Source organism: Python bivittatus, unplaced genomic scaffold (genome assembly GCF_059951505.1).
Source record: "Python bivittatus isolate LINGU-HERP-01145 unplaced genomic scaffold, Pbiv_v1 ctg000330_np1212, whole genome shotgun sequence".
NCBI classification, from domain to species: domain Eukaryota; kingdom Metazoa; phylum Chordata; class Lepidosauria; order Squamata; family Pythonidae; genus Python; species Python bivittatus.
In genome coordinates this window covers 41,964,487-41,986,145 of record NW_028277058.1, presented here as the reverse complement: position 1 = coordinate 41,986,145, position 21,659 = coordinate 41,964,487, and the positions used below count along the sequence as shown (strand labels likewise).

Sequence of the window (21,659 nt, the reverse complement as noted above, 5' to 3'; positions counted from 1 at the left end):
CAAAATCTGGTGGATAGAACTGACATCAGGGAAGAAGTTACATCTCCCATACTTGGAATTGATTACCTCAACCTATCCCTGCTTCTATTTCTTTTGCAGCAGGACCCATTGATTTTGAGCAGGTGATAAATGGGAAGAAAAGAACTAGTTGCTCTATTTTAGGATGTTGGGCCATGAGGCAGAATCCAAAAATATAACAACATAAGAAGAGTTATGTTGGACTTGCTTATTCAATATTAGGTTCTCACAGTGGCCAGTGCCAGTGGGACACAAACTGAACATGAGCATCTTGTTGTGTTCTCCAACCACTACTGTTGAGAGGGATACTGCCTCTGATACTGGAAATAATATATAGCTGTCATGACTAGTAGCCACGAAAAATGTTATTCTCCATCAATTTCTTCTCATCCATGAATTTCTCAGCCTACTTTTGAATCTATCATCAGATCTTGTGGGAATCATTTTCATGGGTTCACTATGAGCTAAGTGGACATGTACTTTTTGAATCTTTGCTCTTTCGGTTTCATTGGATGACCTAAGATTCCCACGAGGTTGACAAGAGATCTCAACCTCCAAATATTTAACTGCATATTCAGGAACTTATTTACATCAGAAGCTCACAGACATGACTAGATGGCTAGATTGGTTGTGGATGTATATACATCTGTATATATACAGAAAAACATCTGCCTACAACAGTGCCAGAAATCAAACCCTGTGTGTGTGTGTGTGTGTGTGTGTGTGTGTGTGTTCCAGAGCTTAATTCTAGGCCTTTTCAAGTAATCAGAAATTTAGCTGTTCCCTTCAAGCCTTGAGATTGTACTGGACAAAAAGCGCACATACACAAATGCATATACATAGATGTAACACACATGCTTGTTACACAGAAGAAAATACAGACAAACCCTATGGCAGAGCAGATAAAGGGGCTGGAAATAATTTAAGAAGACAAACTCTACATGCTTGTGCTTCTTTATTATTCTTTCCATCCCAACAGAATGTTGGAAAGAAATTATGCAAAAAGACTCAAGGCTCTGTATGTCTACCTGTCCATCAGCAGGATAGCACTCTGAAACCTAAACAGAACAGGGTCAAATTTGATGTATGGGGGAAAAGCCAGAACAACAAAGATTGAATTAAAAGTGGTCCAGATCAAGCCAGGGAGAGTGGAGAAAAACATTCCAGGAAAGCACCTCCTAATGCATCTGTACAGGAGAGGCATTCGGGCAGTGATTCCAAATAGAGCAAATAGAGTTGTTTCATTCTAAACCTGCCTCCATCTTAGTCACTTGACCAGAGCAAGTCTTCCCAGGTCACACATGTACACAATTGCAGAGACACACAAGAGGAGAGCTTAAACACACACACACACACACACAGACCTGACACACTACTTCGTTACAGGTAGTCCTTGTGTAGCAACCACAATTGCTTGGTCGTTAAGCGAAGCGGTCACTAAGTGAAACCACAGCTGTGCTTATGCTCTTACTTCAGCTTTCCTTGGCTTTACAGACCTCAAAGTTAATAAATGAGAGGATTGGTCCTCGTTATTTTTTTTTTCATATAAATTTTATTAAAAGTTTTAAAAAGAAGATAAAAACTAAAAAAACTAATATAAAGTAAAGAAAGAAAAAAAAGAAAAGAGAGAGAGAAGACAAAAGTGCAAAAAGAAAAGATAAAAAGAAATAGAAGGAAGAAGCTTCTGATTTTCTTTGTAGCAAATACAAGTATGATTACAAAATTACCTCTTATATTGTAAGACTCAGTCTTACGTTGTTCAAAACCATAATATCTTTTATCTACTTTAAACCTTTCTGATAATTGTATGTAAGAAAACCATTGGCAAGTATATCCTTCTGTTATCAGATCTTCTCTTGATTTTATATTCCCCTTGAAAAAAATCTAGTATATCACATAAGTTAACCATTTATGTTTATTTATCATTTCTCATCTATAAAATGCTTCTTGTGCTGGGAGCCACAAAGGTGTTTTCCAGCACAACCTAGATTTGTATTTATTCCATATTCTCAGAATGGCACGTCTAACATAATTATTCTTAAAATCTACATTAACCTTAGGTTTGTCGTACCACAAATATCCAGGCCACCCAAATCTCAGATTGTGTCCTTCTAAGGCCAATAGCCAAAAAGTTACTTTTTCATCACCGTCATAACTGTGAATAGTCACTAAATGAGGACTACCTGTATGCAAAAGGCAATGCAAATACAGATACTTCATATGCCCATTGCTACCACAAGGGTTGGAAAGAATTGCAGAAAACTTGCTCTGCCTTCTTTCCCTACCTTGTGTTATCTGGGTTCTACAGTTCAATTGTTCATAAATGACTTAAAGGAGGTGGGCAGAGAGAGAGCTGAGTCTGACCTCAAATTATTTAGGCTGGTAACATTGAAAATCAATTGCCAACTAGGGGTTCAAAAGGATGTGTCCAAACTGGATGAACCGACTGTTAGAAGGTTGGGACATATAGGCATTATAGGCGCACGCACACACACACACACACACACATTTTAGATATTTTGTAGACATTTTGGATATTTGGACATTTAGATGTTTTAAACACTTGCCTTTACCTGCTTGTGTAACATGAAGTAAAAACAGGCCCAGCAATATGCCAATATTCCCTTTCCTGTATGTATGGTTGACCTCACAGTAATTGACCTTATTAAAATTATCAAAAGGTTGCATTCTTAAGGGTGTAACCTTCAACACTTCTCAATATCTCAAGGATATGATAATTGCTCTCATGGTTTGCTTCTTCCTGACTGGAAAGAAGACACTTCATGTGAGCAGATAAACTATCTTGACTTGATAGTTCTTTCCTGTTCAGATGACCCTTCACAAAGAGAGATAAGCGGTCCTGACCTTGTTTCTTAGGGATGTAGATCAGGACAGCGCCCGGTGAACAAGCAGAGTGATAAAGGATACTTTACATATGGCTGTTAACAATCAAGGTGATAGAAATTAGTTTACATACAGAAAGGAAGAACCTTATTCAGCATCAGAGAAAGGGGTCCTGGGTAAGGGGAGGAGTATGGATCGAGGTAACTGGCTTTGATTGGATCAGAAAGTGAATGTAACGGAAGGTATATAATGGACTGTGGGGAGGGGGCCCAGGGCGGCCGCCCACCTAACTGCTTGCTGTCATTGCTTCTGCACTTGGGTGAAGAATAAATCTCCTAACTTCATGCAATTCGTCAGTGTCTTTACTCCCGGCTCAGAAATGGACTTGGTAAGATAACTTTTTCTTCCAACACGACTTTCAGACGGCAAACACAATTCAGTAGCAGCAAGTGTGAAGCAAACATAAATCCAGGCTCCATATATATATACCAGTAGAGACTGAGTTGGCAGTGAGTATGACGAGGGATCTTGAAATTGCAATGGATTGTTCAGCAAAAGTGCCCACTCAAGTATCTGGCAAAAGTGAATTTTGTGTCAAAAATCAACTGAAAATATAATAGATCTGTACAGCATAGTATTTATATACCAATTTATCAATTGTAAATATATAAAAATGAGGTTAGACACATGTAGAATACCGTTCAGTTTTCTTCCCTGCACTTAAAAAGGTGTGTTATAGAACATAAAAATATCTTCACTCTCAGTCTGTTCAAATATGATTTTTCCAAGCTCCTCAGCTCCGGTCAGGGTTTTGTCCTCCTCAGTTTAAACATGACCATAAATCTGGTTTAAGCTTGACAGGAAAGCCGTGTTCTTTATGGAATGCTGAGGACCCAGCCCTGAACCTTGTTTTTACAAAGCAATTCTAAGTGGTATTACAAACATTGTCACTAGATGGCAGCATCCACCTGTTCCAGTATTAAGTTACTTCTCTGGAAGCTCACAGAAAGAACCAATTACCCAGAATGTATTTACAGGATGTGTTCAGTCCAAGACCAGACATTGGTCTGTCAACTATGCTTTATCTGGATTCTTGCAAGGAGTTGGACTTGATACCTTAAGTAGTCTCTTCCAACTCTACAATTTTAAATCCACATGCCTCCATGTTCTGTCTCATTCTTGACTGAGGAATTTTATTAAAAGCACCATCCTATGCATCTCTACTCAAGAGTAATGCCAGTGAGTTCAGTGAGGCTGAGAACCAAGTAAGCTTATGTTAAGACTGTAGCCTTTACCATTTTAAGAAAAGCAGTTCCACGTTGTTCACATTGTACTGAACCAGTTTACCAAACAAACTGCAATTGGCTGAGCTCGCACATTGCTAAGACATAAACTATGGCTTATGACCAATAGCCAAGTCTACACAATACACTCACCCAGAACCAATCAAGCTGTATTATTGCTTACTACAGTATGCAATCTCACCTTTACAGTTGCAGTTTCTTCTCTCCTTTGTTTCTATTGTCCTTTAGCTTTTTTTCGTATTACTAACAGTTTCCAAGTGGCACTCAAGTAGCCGAGACAAGAGTCTTCTGTAATATTCTCCCACTGTGCGATATGAACAGCGCACAACTCAAGTAGCCAATGCTCAGCCACATGTGCTCTAGCCATATGCAAGGGTTCATCAATAGGACTTGCTTCCAGCAGTAGGCTAATTTTTAAAATAGTCTACAAACTCAGCAAAACAAAACAAAAAAGTTGAAAGAACAGAGGGCCCTAAATAGTGATTGCTGTTTGTTTTTAGATTTCTCTGTTGTTTTCTATGTGTAATAACCATTGCTTCCAGAGGGCAGGGGTATCCATGAGGGACAATAAAAAACATTTAGTGGCAACCATGTTCTATGTAAAAAAGGATCTGGTTTCAGCCACCCTCCTAAATCATGGATCCCCTGCCCCCTCTTCCCCACCCTATGGATATCTTGTAGGAAGGTACTATTATTTTCCTTTCCCATTTTGAAATGTTACTGCTCATATTTGCCAAACAAATCAGTTTGTGTAATGGTTAAGGCATTGGCATAGACTTTGGAAACCCAGGTCAAGTCAACCCTTAACCATGGAAGTTCACTGGGTGACTTAGAACGTGTCACTGTTTCAGCCCAGCCTATCTCACAGGGTTGTAGATGTAGGAATAAAATGGAAATCCCCATGTTTTGAATTCCTAAAAAAAAGGCAAAATATAACAAGTGAAACTTTAGTAGTCAGAAGGATTTTTAAAACTCAGATGATGGATTCAGGCAAATTTGCATTTTACTCCTAGAATGATATCCTTCAGTTAAATATGAGCATCCTGTCTTCATCTCCAATGCCAAACAGTAGCAGGAGAAAGTGTACAGTGGGGCAAAAAAGTATTTAGTCAGCCACCGATTGTGCACGTTCTCCCACTTAAAAAGATGAGAGAGGCCTGTAATTTTCATCATAGGTATACCTCAACTATGAGAGACAAAATGGGGGAAAAAATCCAGAAAATCACATTGTCTGATTTTTAAAGAATTTATTTCCAAATCATGGTGGAAAATAAGTATTTGGTCAATATCAAAAGTTCATCTCAATACTTTGTTATATATCCTTTGTTGGCAATGACAGAGGTCAAACGTTTTCTGTAAGTCTTCACAAGGTTTTCACACACTGTTGCTGGTATTTTGGCCCATTCCTCCATGCAGATCTCCTCTAGAGCAGTGATGTTTTGGGGCTGTCGCTGGGCAACACGGACTTTCAACTCCCTCCAAAGGTTTTCCATGGGGTTGAGATCTGGAGACTGGCTAGCCCACTCCAGGACCTTGAAATGCTTCTTACGAAGCCACTCCTTCGTTGCCCAGGCGGTGTGTTTGGGATCATTGTCATGCTGAAAGACCCAGTCACGTTTCATCTTCAATGCCCTTGCTGATGGAAGGAAGTGTTCACTCAAAATCTCACGATACATGGCCCCATTCATTCTTTCCTTTACATGGATCAGTCGTCCTGGTCCCTTTGCAGAAAAACAGCCCCAAAGCATGATGTTTCCACCCCCATGCTTCACAGTAGGTATGGTGTTCTTTGGATGCAACTCAGCATTCTCTCTCCTCCAAACACGAGTTGAGTTTAGACCAAAACGTTCTACTTTGGTTTCATCTGACCATATGACATTCTCCCAATCCTCTTCTGGATCATCCAAATGCTCTCTAGCAAACTTCAGACGGGCCCGGACGTGTACTGGCTTAAGCAGGGGGACACATCTGGCACTGCAGGATTCAAGTCCCTGGTGGCGTAGTGTGTTACTGATGGTAGCCTTTGTTACTTTGGTCCCAGCTCTCTGCAGGTCATTCACTAGGTCCCCCCATGTGGTTCTGGGATTTTTGCTCACCATTCTTGTGATCATTTTGACCCCACAGGGTGAGATCTTGCGTGGAGCCCCAGATCAAGGGAGATTATCAGTGGTCTTGTATGTCTTCCATTTTCTAATTATTGCTCCCACAGTTGATTTCTTCACACCAAGCTACTTGCCTATTGCAGATTCAGTATTCCAGGCCTGGTGCAGGTCTACAATTTTGTTTCTGGTGTCCTTCAACAGCTCTTTAGTCTTGGCCATAGTGGAGTTTGGAGTGTGACTGTTTGAGGTTGTGGACAGGTGTCTTTTATACTGATAACAAGGTCAAACAGGTGCCATTACTACAGGTAACAAGTGGAGGACAGAGGAGCCTCTTAAAGAAGTAGTTACAGGTCTGTGAGAGCCAGACATCTTGTTTGTAGGTGACCAAATACTTATTTTCCACCATGATTTGCAAATAAATTCTTTAAAAATCAGACAATGTGATTTTCTGGATTTTTCCCCCATTTTGTCTCTCATAGTTGAGGTATACCTATGATGAAAATTACAGGCCTCTCTCATCTTTTTAAGTGGGAGAACTTGCACAATTGGTGGCTGACTAAATACTTTTTTGCCCCATGTATTTGCCCACTCAAGAAAAATGAATAAGATGGGTTAATGGGAACAAACATGGACAGGTGACTCCATCAACCAACCATACCACAGGGCTGAACAAAAGACTAGGAATTTTAACACAAGTGTCTAAACAAGGGGATCAGAAGAATTATATTTTTGTGGATGTTGATACACCTAGTCTCTGTGAGTACTATTTAAAACAGAATGATTACCCACACTCAAATCTCCACTCAAGAAAACTATCAAAATATATATGTGGAGATCTGGGTATGGATAAGCTTTCAATTTTAAGTATTAACCCCAGAGACTTGGTGTATCAGCATATATTTTGATAGTTGCTGGGAGGTGAGCAGTGTAAACTTTTAATAAATACATTATTTTAAAATGCTTAAATAAATAAATAATGCAGATTCAGGAGGAAGCAGGTTGGAATGACTCATGGGTTAAACATACACAGAAGTGCAGGGAACCAAAATAGCTTGATTCTGCTGCCTGGCTCCTGTAGGACAATTGCCCCAGCCCATCCTTTGAAAGAAACTGCTGAAACGGCTTATGCACTCAGTAGCCATGATACCAAGGAAGCATGGGGCAATACAGCTGGGTGGACAGACAATGCAGCTCTTCCCATGTTCTTTCAACCCACACTTATTATGAAAGTATCTAGGGTGGGTTCTCCCACAAGTGGATTATCAATTATAGCTTTTCTTCCTTTGGGTGATATGCAATAAAAACTTTCAGAGGCAAAAAGAGAATCCAAGGTTGGTCTTGTCTCCTCACCAGCCAAGAATTACATATGTGGCCATGGCTTACTACAAGATGTCCATGAAAGAAAAGAAGTGTATTTTAAATACTGGAAGTATGCAGAATGCAGTACAATGAACCCTCATTAGCTAGGTTAAAACTGTTTTGTGAGTGGCTGGTATCCATAGCTAAACATCTGAATTCACATTTCTCATTAAGCCATGGTTTATTATAACCACTTTTTAAACAAGCCAAGGTGGCCTAATTCACACATAACACTGAGCCATTTAACTATGGTTTAAATATACAATGGGATCACCAAATATAAAAAATCAAAGTTTAAAAAATATGTCATGATTTAGCTCAATGTATGAACTGCCTTGGATTAATTTCCTATATTTCATTTCCCCTTTTACTAGCTAACTAGTCCTCCCACAACCACAGGTGTATACATAAAAACTCTTTTCTCAGAATAATATATCTACAAAAAAGATTAATGCAACCTATCCTTGGATTATAAAAATGTTACTATTTTGGGTTTAGCTAGATGTAATGCAACTTTGCAGAGAAATAACATCCAAGAGCAAATGGGGAGTAGGAATAGATGCTTGAATCTTAACTGAGCCCATGACAGTCTCAATAGTAGCAGCTATTTAGTAAACAAACTAAGGACTCAAAGAGACTAATAACACAACTCATTATGTGTTTTATCCCTTATCAAATCTACCTCAAAACTAAAAATGACTTGTTGACTGCAACCAGAGTAAGTATTTATTCAACATTACACATATCGAGAAAGTTATTTCACAGCCAACTACACAGTCGTTCAAGACTCACAAGATAAAAGCACTCCAGAAAAATAATGACTGATTTCAATACAAGGCATAGTTCTTGTTTTTTAAGGCATTGTATTTCTAGGGAAGCAGTTTCTGAATACACTGCTTGTATTATAAATGGCTACTGCACACCTTGTCTGCTTCTATTCCTGAGGATTTCCTGTGTCACCTCTACTACTGATGTATTTTTTATTTGGATACCTGAATATATAGATAACTGATAGCATTCTTCATAGTCTTCTTCTGTTTAGTTATCTTTCTTGACAATTAAGCAGAAATCAACAGAAAGACCAACATGAAAATATTTTCTAAGATAAACAAGAATGTACCCAACTGTAAAACTCAGTGGATCTGTAAAGTGAACAATATTATGAATATCTCTTCTTTGAAGAATTCCTCAAATCCAAAGATAGTTTTTATTTATTTGTGGACTTTTTTATAATCAATCCAAAGTCTAATTTTGTTTCATGCAAGTCAATACTAGGAAGGCAGTAAGGCACTCAAGACTGGACGTCATTGTATTTCTATGTTGCATCTTGCTATGTCACATGGAAGACGTTAAAAAGAATTACAATAAACAATTCTGTTTTTGTTGCCCTATCTTCTGGGGGGGGCATGTTCATCTTTTGATTACTTTTTCTTTAGCTGTTTTCATTTCCCTGTCATGATCCTTATACATCTCTGCACCAATGAATTAGGGCAGCAAAGGTGAATACAAATTCAGTTGACATCACAGTAAACTGTCCCAAGGGAAGGCGCTAATGGCAAAGTTCTATCCAATACTGCCAAAGTTTATTGTCCATGGACACATCAAAAGCACCTTTGGTTTTGCTGTGGAATGGCCACACTGATGAGCTTCACAGTCTCATTGTAGATTATGGAACAACCCAATCTCGAATGCAATTATTCCATACAGTAATTTTCATATGAATACTGTATATATTATATATGATTACATCCCTTTGCATATTCCAATTAGTACACAGACCCCTTCTATGAATTATCTGCTTTATTTCAATGGTAGAAGATTGATACATGCAATATAATGCATGTGTGTGCGTGTGTACATGTGTTTTCTTTGTTCAAAGGAGTGGGACAGCCTTGTGCATGATGGGGCCCCCATGTTTGTTAGATTAATGAGGACAATGGCCATCGTAATTTGCTTTTTGGGTCCACACCCCCACCCAGTGCACTATAGGTTAAGCTGCAGAAACAAATTAATTTGTCCTAGCAATTAAAATAGTAAAAAAAAAATAGGCCTACCTAATTGGATTGTGTTAACGTTTTTCCCAGAGACATCAATAGCTCCATTTCAATTCCACCAACTTCCCCAACAACAATAGAACAACAAAGCTCCTTTGGACTAGGAAAACATTTTCTTTTTGGTAGTTCAAAGTTAAAACATGCTCAGTACTCGATGCTCAAATCTTCTCATTTATATTTTCCATTTTAACAAACAACCTATCCAAGTCATTCCTTATGTCATCTAAGGAATCCTTCATTGTCTGCACATCGTTCTCGTTGGTTTCAATTTTCACTGAGTAAGCAACTAAACTGTCAACTGCTGTCCTAAGCATTTTTATGTCAGACTCCACCTGACCCAGAGAAGATCGCACTTCATCAATAGAGCCTTTAACAGAAGAGAGTTCTCCCTGGTTATCTCCAGATTGCCCTACATTCACTGAAGACTTTTCTTGGTCCAGCAAAGCAAGAACTTGTTTCTGGATATGATCAAGTGCATCAGCATTATTTGGCAGATCGCTCAGGCTTCTCCTTAGTTCATCAACATCACTGTAGATTGAGAGCTGTGCTTCGCCAAGACTCCTTACAGTATCAGTCAATGAGCGTACATCATTTTCTATAGCACCCTGGACAGAACCTAGACCTTCTTCTAATGCAGCTAGCTTACTGTCATATTTGAAAATAAAAGGTTCTGTTCCTTCTATGTTCTGTGCAGATTGTGATATCAGAGTTTGAACATTCTCTTCTATGGACCTGAGCCTGGATTCAAATTCTTCACTGCTCTTCTGCAGACTTTCTATGTCATCTTTGGAGAATGCATAGCCATCTTGTATACCAACAGAAGACTTGATGTGCACCAAGTCATCACTGAGTCTCTTGAGCTCCATTGGAAGATGAGAAAGGGATTCTTCTGCTTTAAGAACTTTCTCTTCTAAAGTCTGTAATGAAAGGTGCTCTGTATCAGCTACTTCTTTAAACTTCTCATGTTCCTGTTTGAGGTTGACAAGTGCTTTAACTTCAGACAGTACATCAGATTCCATCAAATCTATGGTACTTTGCAAAGACTCTATAGTCTTCTCTTTGGCTTTCAAGGATCCCTGCATTTCATCAACAATGTCTTTCAAAACCTGAAGGTCATGTTTGTATGTTTCTGTTTCACCAAGTGAAGCCACCTTTGCTTTAACTTCATTGATTTCATTTTGGCTCTGCTTCTGGATATGTGTGAATTCAGCGATATTATCATTTATAGATCTTGTTAGCTCTGTCAGCCTTTCTTCCACAGTGTTTTCTAGTGATGTGAAATCTCTTTCTCTGGCATCTTTTACAACATGGATACCATCAGACAAATCTTTAAGAATTTCATTTTGTAATTTCTGGAGAACTTCACTAATGCGATTGACCTCACTCTCCCCTTGCCTAACAACCTTCTCAGTGACTTCTTGTTTTTGCTGAGTATTTTTCAGTGTCAGTTCAAAACCACCAAAAGCAGACTGTAAAGAATGCATCTAAAAAGAAATGCAAACATAGAAATAAATTAAGGCTGGCATAGCAAAATAATCATGTTCCACACTAGATCTGTAACTAAGAGCAGAAGAATCGAACAACATGGTAGATCAAAATAAAGACAGCAAAATAAATATGACTTAAGTTAAATACATATACAGCCACACTTATTATGTAACTAGGAAGCTTGGTTTAGTGATCTGATTAAATGCTTTACTAGGTTTCTACCTGTGGCATTCTGAATGTTTATTCTTATTCTTACTAGCTTTACATTATTTTGTACCAAAGGGAGAAAATAAATATAACAAGTTAAATACATATACAGCCACACTTATTATGTAACTAGGAATCTTGGTTTAGTGATCTGATTAAATCAGGTTCCATCATCAAAGATTTTGATGGAAATAAAGGGCAATACAAGAATCAGAAATTTGCAATATTTTAAATGGAGTCTAAAATGTTCATAATCCAATTTTGTATCAATGACTAGATTCTGTGCTGCAGATTCACATGGAATATGCATGTAGGGCATATGTCACAGTACAATGAAAATATTAGTGTTTTATTTTATTACTCAATTTATATGTAGATTTTCTATCCATCCAACAACCAAGACGGCTTATGCAATAGTATTGTGGCCAGTGTTTTTCCTTTACTAAGGAACAATGAGATATGCTATAGATTTCTCTCTTTTAATGCTTAGAATGTCTGGCTTCAAATAAGCCATTAGTTCAACAACATTATGGCTAATATCAATTATAAACATGTTGGTTTGTAGGACGTAAATACAGGAAATATTCACTTTCACAGTCAATATAAACCAATATAAACCAGTATAGAAAATTTGTGTCATATCTACAGTCAAGCTGTGGTAAATTAGAGAGAGAAAGAGAGAGGAGAGAGATTCATTCATTCCCTTTAACCATGCAGCTAAACACCTTTAGAATCTTACCCAAAGGGCAATTTCAACAATAGAAGTACAACCAGAATGAAATACCTTGGTAATTCTATGTGCCACTGAAAAACCTTACATTTGCTTTATCTATCTTAAAACAAGGTACAAGACATGACTGAAGCAGAGGAACTGCTTCTTAAATCCCCCCCCCCCCGGATCTTACTTGCAGGGCCAGGAAATCTTGCACTCCTATCCCATCCCTGATGTATGGCACAAGACCAGGTTGTTTTTGCCCATCCCATGAGATCTTGCAGGATAGGCATGCTCTGGGTCTCCTCTGTTAAACAGCGTCATTTGTTGAACAGTGGATACAAGAGGCATGTCTTCTCTTTTGTGGCCCCTGTCCTAGGAACACCCATGAGATATGGGTGGCCCTGATTCTGCTGATCTTCCAGAAGGCTTTGAAGACTTGTTTTTTCCCAGGCACTGACATTATGATCTCAGCTGAGCCTGATATCTATGCTTTACAATGTGGTTGGGTTGGGTTGGGTTGGGTTAGGGAGTCTTAGCCACATTGTATTTTTGTTATTTTATTTTGCTTTATGTTTTATGTATTGTTAGCTGCCCAGAGTCACTAAGTTGAAAGCAGCAGCCTTATAAATTCTATAAACAAATAAATGGAATAATAAATGGAAAAGAAGTGTAGCAATGGTTTAAGCTATGTAACAAATGTGAGTTTTCCTTTACTGGCATATGATTTGCAGAAGACATATGTGAATCTTTGACTCCTGCTTAACAATAATATAAATGGAATGATTCTCTTTCCCTGTCCTATATTGGATTGCTGAAATGAAGAAAGTATGGAATTAACCAAAATGTGAGCTGCACTGGATTTAGTACATATGCCACAAATCTGGACACAGAATTCTTTAACTCTAAGGCCAAGCTCACATTGTATGTACTGAGCCACAGATTAACCACAGACCACCCTGCTTCAAATCTGCCTCTTCCATAAATTCACTAGACCAGTGTTTCTCAACCTCGGCAGATTTAAAATGTACTGTATGGACTGGCCAGGGAATTCTGGGAGTTGAAGTCCATACGTCTTAAATTTGCTGAGGTTGAGAAACACTGCATTCAACAGAGCTTAGAGTGTTCAAATCATGGAAACTGTTAGTTAAAAAAAATCCTGGAACTCCTGATCAATAATGATCAGTGATAGAAAACTGGCTATCTTCAAGTGAACTTTTTAAAAATGTTTGCTCTCACAGAACCCCATCAGATTCTTATGGAACCCTAAGGTTCTATGGAACAGTTTGCAAAACCCTAGGAATCTGGATTTTCTAGCTCTCACAATTGCAAACTAACAGATTGCAACATATCCACTAGATTCTATGACTCTAAATACTATAAAATATTGTCCTGAACTATATGGGGAAGCCATCCCCTCCTCATCCCAAGACTACAATTCCCAGTGGCCCTTGAGTAGAAGCTGAGAAACCAATTACTGTACACCCAGCTGATTAGTTGGAAATACTAATGCCATTAAAGCACTTCAAAAGAACCACTGATTTAGATTGTTTAAAGATGAAACTTTACTGAATGGAGCAATCTGTAGCCCACAAACTTCCTCTATAGCTTTGCTGCACAACCTGCAATTTCTTTGTAGGAATCTTGGAGCTTTCTGCTCCTTTAAAAAAAAAAAAATCAAACAGGTACTTAATTTAAATATCCATGTATTTAAAAAAGAATGCATTCATAATCTAATCCAGTTTCCACAAAATGGTACATTCCTGGGATCCTGAATTTCAATTCCCATAATCCTCACTCAATAAAGCTAAGGATTATGGGAGTTGGTCCACTAACTCCCAAGGGCACCATTTTGGGAAAAGCAGAATCAGCATTCAATTGCCTTATTAGTGCATCCTCACCCAAGGGAGAGTACTTATTACAAACACTGCAGCGTTAGCTTTTGTAGTCAAATTTCACGTTGTCAAGTATGTACTATGGCTCACAAAAACTTAGGCCGCTTGGGCTTTAAGTGCACAAGGCTTCTTTGGCTGCAACCCAGAGGGCACTTCCCAAAGAGTAAATACCACCAAACACAATGGGGCTCGTTCTGAGAAAACTTGCATAATTTTTCACTATCCTATTTCCTACCGCAAACAGGAAAAACCAGGAAATCCAGCGACCTCCACCTACGTGGGGCGATGAAGCCCCACCATCCCTCACCCCCCGGCTATACTGGCTGGAGAAGACTACAAAGACATTCCAAGTTGTCAGGAAACACCCAGCTGCTGTTCCTTAACAAGTCCTTTTCTCTCCCCGAGGATTTCAACGTTATTGCCTGGCTATTCTCTGCAGCGTCCTGCTGCAAATTCCTCGAGGCGCGTGCTAAAATGGGGCTTACAAAAACGCTCCTCGGGAGGAGGGCTGCGTTTTACACGGGCAGAAGCAAGCTCCGTCGCTCTCCTCGGTCCAATGAAGACTGGCCGGAAGCAGCCTTCCCCGGCTCCCTCCGAGGGAAGACGGCGTCCGAGTGCGGCGCGCGCGGAGACCGAGAGCCTTCCTCTTAAACGCGGCTGCTTCGGGCAGGGCGAAACACCGCCGCGCGCCTTCGAGCAATTAAATCCAAGACGGAGGTTCATTTTGGCCAGCTTCCGGCTCCCCCCTCACACGCTCCGGTGGGCCTGAAAGGGCTGCCCCCCCCCCGCAGGCAAGGAATGGGTATTTCTCTATTGTCCTCCCCGCCTACCTTTTGCACGGCCCCTTCCAAGGAGCGGGCCAGCTCTTCCCGCTGCTTGGCGAAGCCCTCCTGCCTCAGGCTGAGCTGGCTGACTTCTCCCAGAAGGTGGTGGACGTAATAGCCCGAGAGCGCAGCCGCTGCCAGGAAAGTCACGGACAAGAGAAAGTTCAGGATGGCGCCGAAGCTGCAGGACGAGGGAGCTTTGCCCCCGCCAGAAGGCGGCGAGCCCCCTTTGCCGCCTTTGGCGTGTGCCGGCGGCGGCGGCGGCGGCTTCTTTGCCACGTCATCGGGATGGCTGGAGTGGGCCCCCTTTTCGGAGGAAGCGGGGTGGCCGCTGTTCTTGCCGCTCCTTTGCTTGGCCGAAGAGGACGACATGCTGGGCTGCGCGCGGCGGCTCGACCCGCTTGTTGCCTGAAGCCGTCGGAGCGAGATGGAGCCACGCGGAGGCTTCACCAAGGCGCACTCGGAGCCTGCGCGATGCGAAAAGCGGCGGCTGTTGGAGCTGGGAGAAGGGCGTGCTTCTCCATTCAATCCTAGGCAGGGAGAGACGGGAGGGAAGGCGCAGGACTCAGACTTGCTTCATCTCCGCCCTGCCCAGCAGCGAGCGCCGCCTCCCGAGTTCCTTGACGCGGGGGTGGGAAGGGTGACTGCCACGCACACCGAGGAGGAAGGATGGACCGGGAGCGCAGAGGGAGGAAGGCGCGGGGAAGCGGCATTTCCTGCAGCCTGGCAGTTTTGCAGAGATCTGCCTGGGGCACGGGGAGAGCGGTGCCGAATCTCTTGTCCTCCCCTCCCCCGAGTCTTCACCTAAATTTCTGCCATAACAAATGTCTTTCCAGCGTTACGAGCCTCTTTGATGCCTTGAGCTCAGCCGCTTCGACGTTTATTTAGGGAAAACCCTTCAAATCCAAGAATTTTAAACTTGAGTTATACCTAGGGGAGAATCCTGAAGACGTGGCCCCGGGAGAGTTTTGGGAGTTGCGGACCAACACGTGGGGAGGTGGAGTAACCGAGTTTATTTCGTGTGGTCAGGGATTAATCCTATGTTAAAAAAGGGTCTGAATGATTTATACACAACACGTTTGCTTCTTTTCTTCCTTTGTTTTCATATTACTTCTGCTTATTTTTTCCTTTTTGTATAGGAAATAAGATGCACATAATTAATAGTAATAGAATTGCAGGCTACAGGCCTTTCTCCATTTGTATCTAATCATGGCATAAACATGTCCTGGCAGCATCTTTTTTTCTGTTTTTGTGTTGTGACCCCATGAAATTTGCTCTCTTGCTAATCCCATCCTGCTTCTCTTTCAAGTCACTGCAGTCACTTTTATCCCTTCCCAGATAAGCCCAACAGACTTTACACACCTTGAGTTTGTCCTTGAATGGTGTTGGAATAAAGTAGAAAATGCTATTTTAAGTCCAGAACAGCTAAGAATGATTTGAGCCTGTCTCATTTGTGGGCTGGGGATAAGATGAAAGTAATGTCAAGGAGACTGGACCAAAAAAGAAAATCCTGACACATGGTATTTGTGCTGTGATTAGGTGCAATTTGGGGAAAAGACTCACCTGGTATATTCTCTTACAGGAAGATTTTTGCTGAACTTCTGCATGTACTTAGTTGGAAAAGAAACCCTGTTAATTTCTGTGGTGTGCTCTGCTAATCCAATTCATGAGTTTTTAAGAGAAAGCCCCACCTGTTTTGGAGGGGAGGTTATGTTTTGTGGAGGGGGTAGGCAAATTGTCTTCTTGAAGCTGTGGCTATTTCATAGGACTACAGTTTAAACATTCTCGGTCCCTCAGAATAATGATACTGTGTAATGGGAAAGTACCACATTTCAAATCATAGTCACTCATAAAGGCCAGATTTCAGCAAAACTTTAATATTTTAGAGAAGGTGTTTCCGTATGGGGCTTCGATTGGGTGATCTCCTTGCCTCATTCAGAATAGTTCAGAGGATCAAGAGTTTTAGCAGACATGGCTGCAGATCTGTGCTAGAACTAAACTGACACTGCCACCTTCCTGCTACCAATCAGGTTGATGCCAGCGCTGGGTCAAGCTCCCTCCTGCACTGAGGGCAAAGTTCTGTGCACAGAGTTTTGTGCACACAGCATGATGATAAGTTTCTCTTCGTACAAAATTTTGCTATTCCAGCAGGTAGCAGCTGGAATCTGTTGCAATGAAATGTGCCTAGCAATGCAATTGATTTTATTACTGGCATGTTCAAGCTACTTCCTACTCAGACTTAAAGTCATATCTAATGATGCCCTCAGATATTTTCTATTTGTAACTATCCTCATATTTTACTACTGCTTCCACTTTTTTCTTAACAGAAAAAAAAGTGTAGGGAAAGAAAAGATAAAATAGCTGCACGGTGGCTTTTTACAGGAGTGCTAGGAGTTTTCCATACAGAAGCAATTCGGCCTTTAGTAATGCCAATCCAAAACAATTTATAGCTATTTCATCATTCCCTTAGAATAGTTTGGCAAGAATGCTGGAGGATTTCTGTGAAATGCTGAGAGTGATACACAGCAGTTCTACAGTTAAAAATATTAAGCATCCTTACATTTGTTAAACTGTTTTAACTTTTCCTACATATATAGTACAGTCTTTTAAGGAGGGATAAGAATTTGATTCAGTGATCCAGTTGCAAACTGCAGAAGTGTAATTGTAATACTATTGTCGCTGTGCCCTTTATATAGTAACTTTACTACAAGAGAAAAAAAGGCAAACATTGCAGCTATTTCTGATCTACATTGGCTATAATGTAGGTGAATATAGATGTTTCTCTAAACACTTGTTTCTTTTTCTCTAAAAGAAGAGCATGTTGAGTCTGTTTAATGGAATAAGAGTCCTCATTACTAAAATGTGAACATCTTATGTATTTCTTTCCCTCCCCCCCCCCCATTTCTCTGCTAATCAATTTATTTCTGAACTTTGGACTTCTTTCCCATTTTCAGACAGAACTGTATTCATGTGATGGTTTCCAGTGCTGAAGATACCAATTTTAAATTACCTTGCCCAAATAGACTGGCCTTCGTTAGAAAATGGGATGTATGACATACTAAACTCAGTGATTATTGAAGGATCAAGACCGTAAATGCAAAACTAAAGGCTGCATCCAGGGTTAAGAGAAAGATGTGCTACCAGATCTGCACTGCAAACATCCAGGTGGCCACTAAATGGCGCCAAAATATGTCTTTGTTCCTGGAACCCAGGTATGGTAGCCTCAGTACAGATGAGCTTCTGAACAATTCTTCATTTATTGAGAAGCAAATTCCACTAAGTTCGATGAGACTTATTCTCAGGTAGATGTGTGCAGAATTAGAAGCCTTAGTTTCCAATGATGTAGTCAAGATGGCAACTTTTAGCCCTTAAGTGTTTAATGAGGAAAAATGCATTTTTAGAACTACTACTCTAGATTAGTAATAAGGGAATGTTTTAAGATTCTGTCTTCTTCAACCTGAGCTACTTCTGACAGGAAGAGAAGTTTGCATAGTGTAAAGTAAAGCCTAGCTTCATCTTTATAATAATGCCTTGTGGACTACATGGGTCTCATAAGCGTTTTAGAAAATTGAAAGACATGGCATTGGCCTAGCATTTGGAAATGTATTCAAGTAATCTCCATGAACTATGGTTGAGCTTAGTAAGGGCAGAATTCAAAGAAAACCATGAATATAAAGCTGGAGTACTTCCGTGAAAAAATTATTACTTAGATGATATTTACAGACTTTTATCTTCTTGAACAAGGATTATGACTTCTAGTTTCAAATTCTAACTTCCTAATTGTTGTTAATGTACTGTTGCATGGAATTGGGTGGGTCTGCAAAGGAGTAATTGAAGCGTTCAGCATTTAAGGATCCAGTAGAGACTCTAGATAGGATGAATATACAGTTGAATGCAAGATCTACGTATCTCCCTTTGGACAAAGATCTTTGGATTGTACTGTTTCAGTTGAGTAGGGTATATGTGTTTAACACTATTTTTGCTGAACTGTTTATATACTAATGGACATAACTAAATAAAATTTGCAATCTGAATCTTTACAGGTTTCATTCCACATGAGTTTTATTGGATCCATATAGCCAGAGCATCTCCTTAGAAAAAATGTAAACAGGATGCTAGGGGTCATTCTGGCAGAAGGAAAAGGGGACTCAAAGCAGCAACAAGGCTCAAGGGCACCACTTTTTCTTTTTGTAAATGGGTGTTGGTTACTGGCCACAGCTACAATTGCAGTTATTTTGTGAATGTACCGGTAATATCCTCTCAAATTTCCAAATATACCCTCTTAATCAAAAGGATTGCCTTGTGGCAAAGTGTGGCATATTTTTACAATTACAGTCCATTTTACTGTATTAGGTATGTTCTAGGGTTCCAGGCTATGTCAACAATAGCCAAGACACAACTGCTTGAGAACAGAATGAACATGTTTGAACAAGTCAGTAGTGACCTTTTTCTGTTGCTGACTTTGTGCCTAATCCCCATGTATTTTCTCTGCAACCTGGAACCCAATCAAGACATGAGGCAGAAATTTGCTATGGGCCCTCCTTCAACTCAAGTATATTGCTTTTTTTCTCTGGATATTATGCCTTTCTGCTCTGTCTCCTCCCCAAAAGCCAGCTATGTCAGAGAAAATGCATGTATTCTATAAAAACTGACAGTTACTTGATCAAATAAGGGAGAAAAATAGCTCATTGACCAATGGCAATTGGTTTGTATTTGACCACCAATCTCAAATTCTGACAGAGGATAGTTATAAAAATGGAGGCAGGGAAAAAAGGTAATAAACCAGCATTTCTAAAACAAGTGTTGGTCCTATATCTCCCAGAATCCCCAGGCAGCCTATTGATCATGTTGTCTGGGAATTGTCAGAGTTATAGGCCCCAAACATTTGAAGCCAGACTGGGCACAGCTGGAAGAAACTAAAAATGCTGGGAAACAGTGTGCTGACATAATTTTGTCAGCCAGTAGAAGATGCTTCTGTTGGGCCAACTTTAATATACAAGTCCTCAAGAACTGTATAATCAAAGCAATACATTATGTTTGCCTATTGAATATTATTTGTATTTATAGAACTGAACAAGTCCCATACCTCTGTATTGTTTGTAGAACTTGAGAGAGATATTTTTTTCCTCTACAATTAGCTTCATTTTAAAATAGTATTCTTAATAATATTACATTGGAGGCTTAACAAAAATCAGTTACAAGTTTCTCGTGAAGGTGAAATTTGGTGTGCTTCTGTTTTCTTTTTTTGTCATTGCTGCTGTGATAAAGTATGGTAAACAAGGATACTGTAGAGATCTGTAACTAGGGTTGCCAACTACTCTTGCTGCTGGTGATCCTGAGGCTTTAATAGATACGTAGCACAGAAATTATGAATGTTCCTAGCAAGGAAATGCAGAGATGGGGAAGTATCACTTGGCAATTTTCTGCCTGTTGTGCAAGAGCTAGAAGTACTGAGCCCTGCCAGGAGGAAAACAGTAGGCATACATACATACCCATCACACCTTTCAGGTTTAGCAACCAGGTTAAATCCATTCACTATACCCTTCTGTCTTGCAAACCATAATTCTTTCTACCATGTCCATGCCTCACTTCATGTATTTGTTCTTCAAACTTCTCACCTCTTTCTTAGGATCTTGTCAACCAATCCAACCACAGACTTCTCCTTCCTCTTCATCTATTCACTCTTCATTTGCTTTGCAATCAATCTGCATCCATTACTCTATATGACAAAATCATCCCAATGTATTTCTTTTGCACTGCCCGCTCACTTATCCATTCAGTCAATCCTCATTTAGTCAACCCATTCATTCTTGACCCTAACTTGTTTTACTCCACACCTCCTATGTATCCCATTTCCACTGCATTCAAGCTACATTTCTTCTGCCATACCCAACTCTTACTTCTTTATAACAGAGTAGGCAGAAGCATGCTCTTATATACACCCTTTTTAATTTCTTTCATCAAGCATTCATTCCTCACAATAGACTACATATAGTTGGCAACAATCTACTGTCTAATGAGTTTTGTTATGTTTGCAGACATGCCCATTTTTTTCTACTTGGAGAATGACTTTTCATTCTAGACTGAAAAGTGAAATATTTCTTTTGCTTCTGAGAGAACTCTGCAATAAAGCCAGAGATTTTGCATCGGGGTTATAATAGTCATAGGGAAGAAGAAAAAATATGACACTGTTGTAGCATTGGAGTGTTTTGATGATTTTATAAAGCTGGAAACAGTCTAGCATCCTACCCTCCTAACAGGTGGAATCCTAATCATATGATTCAGAGTTGATTCTCCCAAGAAATGGAGTGGGTCAGTGCAGCAAATACAAATATATACTGTAGTCCTTTCAGGATTTCTTGGTTAAACTATCATTTAAAGCATTAATGGAAGAAATTACAGTATGCATTTTGAAATGGCTTGGCTATGATTTAAATTTAACATTGACTTTCAAAAATTTGATCTTTTCAAGCCAACATTTGTGACTAAACAAATACTGTACAGTGGTACCTCTAGTTACGAACTTAATCCGTTCCGTGACTCTGGTCACAACTCGAGTTGGTCGCAACTCGAGGCAAATTTCCCCATAAGGTTCAATGTAAATACGGCTAATCCGCCCTCCGAATTTGGTCGCACCACGAGGCAAATTTCCCCCATAAGGTTCAGTGTAAATACATATGGTTAAACAGTTCTGAAACATATGCACCTCTTCCAGCACTTCTGTCCTCTTCCTCGTTAAGATCATTACTCCTTTTGCCACAGCAGCTCCTTTGATGGCATCTTTATTCTTCAAAATAGTCGAGATGGTCGACTTCACCATCTTGTACTCCAAGGCCAGATCAGTCACATGAA

The 21,659-nt window shown here is 40.0% G+C and overlaps 1 protein-coding gene across 1 annotated transcript; it reads right to left on the bottom strand.

Moving 5' to 3' along the window:
• Positions 1–7,789: 7,789 nt before the first annotated feature.
• CKAP4 (cytoskeleton associated protein 4) lies at positions 7,790–15,403 on the bottom strand. The gene is made up of 2 exons (XM_007430382.3): positions 14,814–15,403; positions 7,790–11,165 (listed from the first exon to the last, which is right to left on the bottom strand). Exons 1-2 carry the CDS (start codon positions 15,177–15,179, stop codon positions 9,840–9,842), a joined length of 1,692 nt encoding a protein of 563 aa, XP_007430444.1. The 5' UTR covers positions 15,180–15,403; the 3' UTR covers positions 7,790–9,839.
• Positions 15,404–21,659: the final 6,256 nt, after the last annotated feature.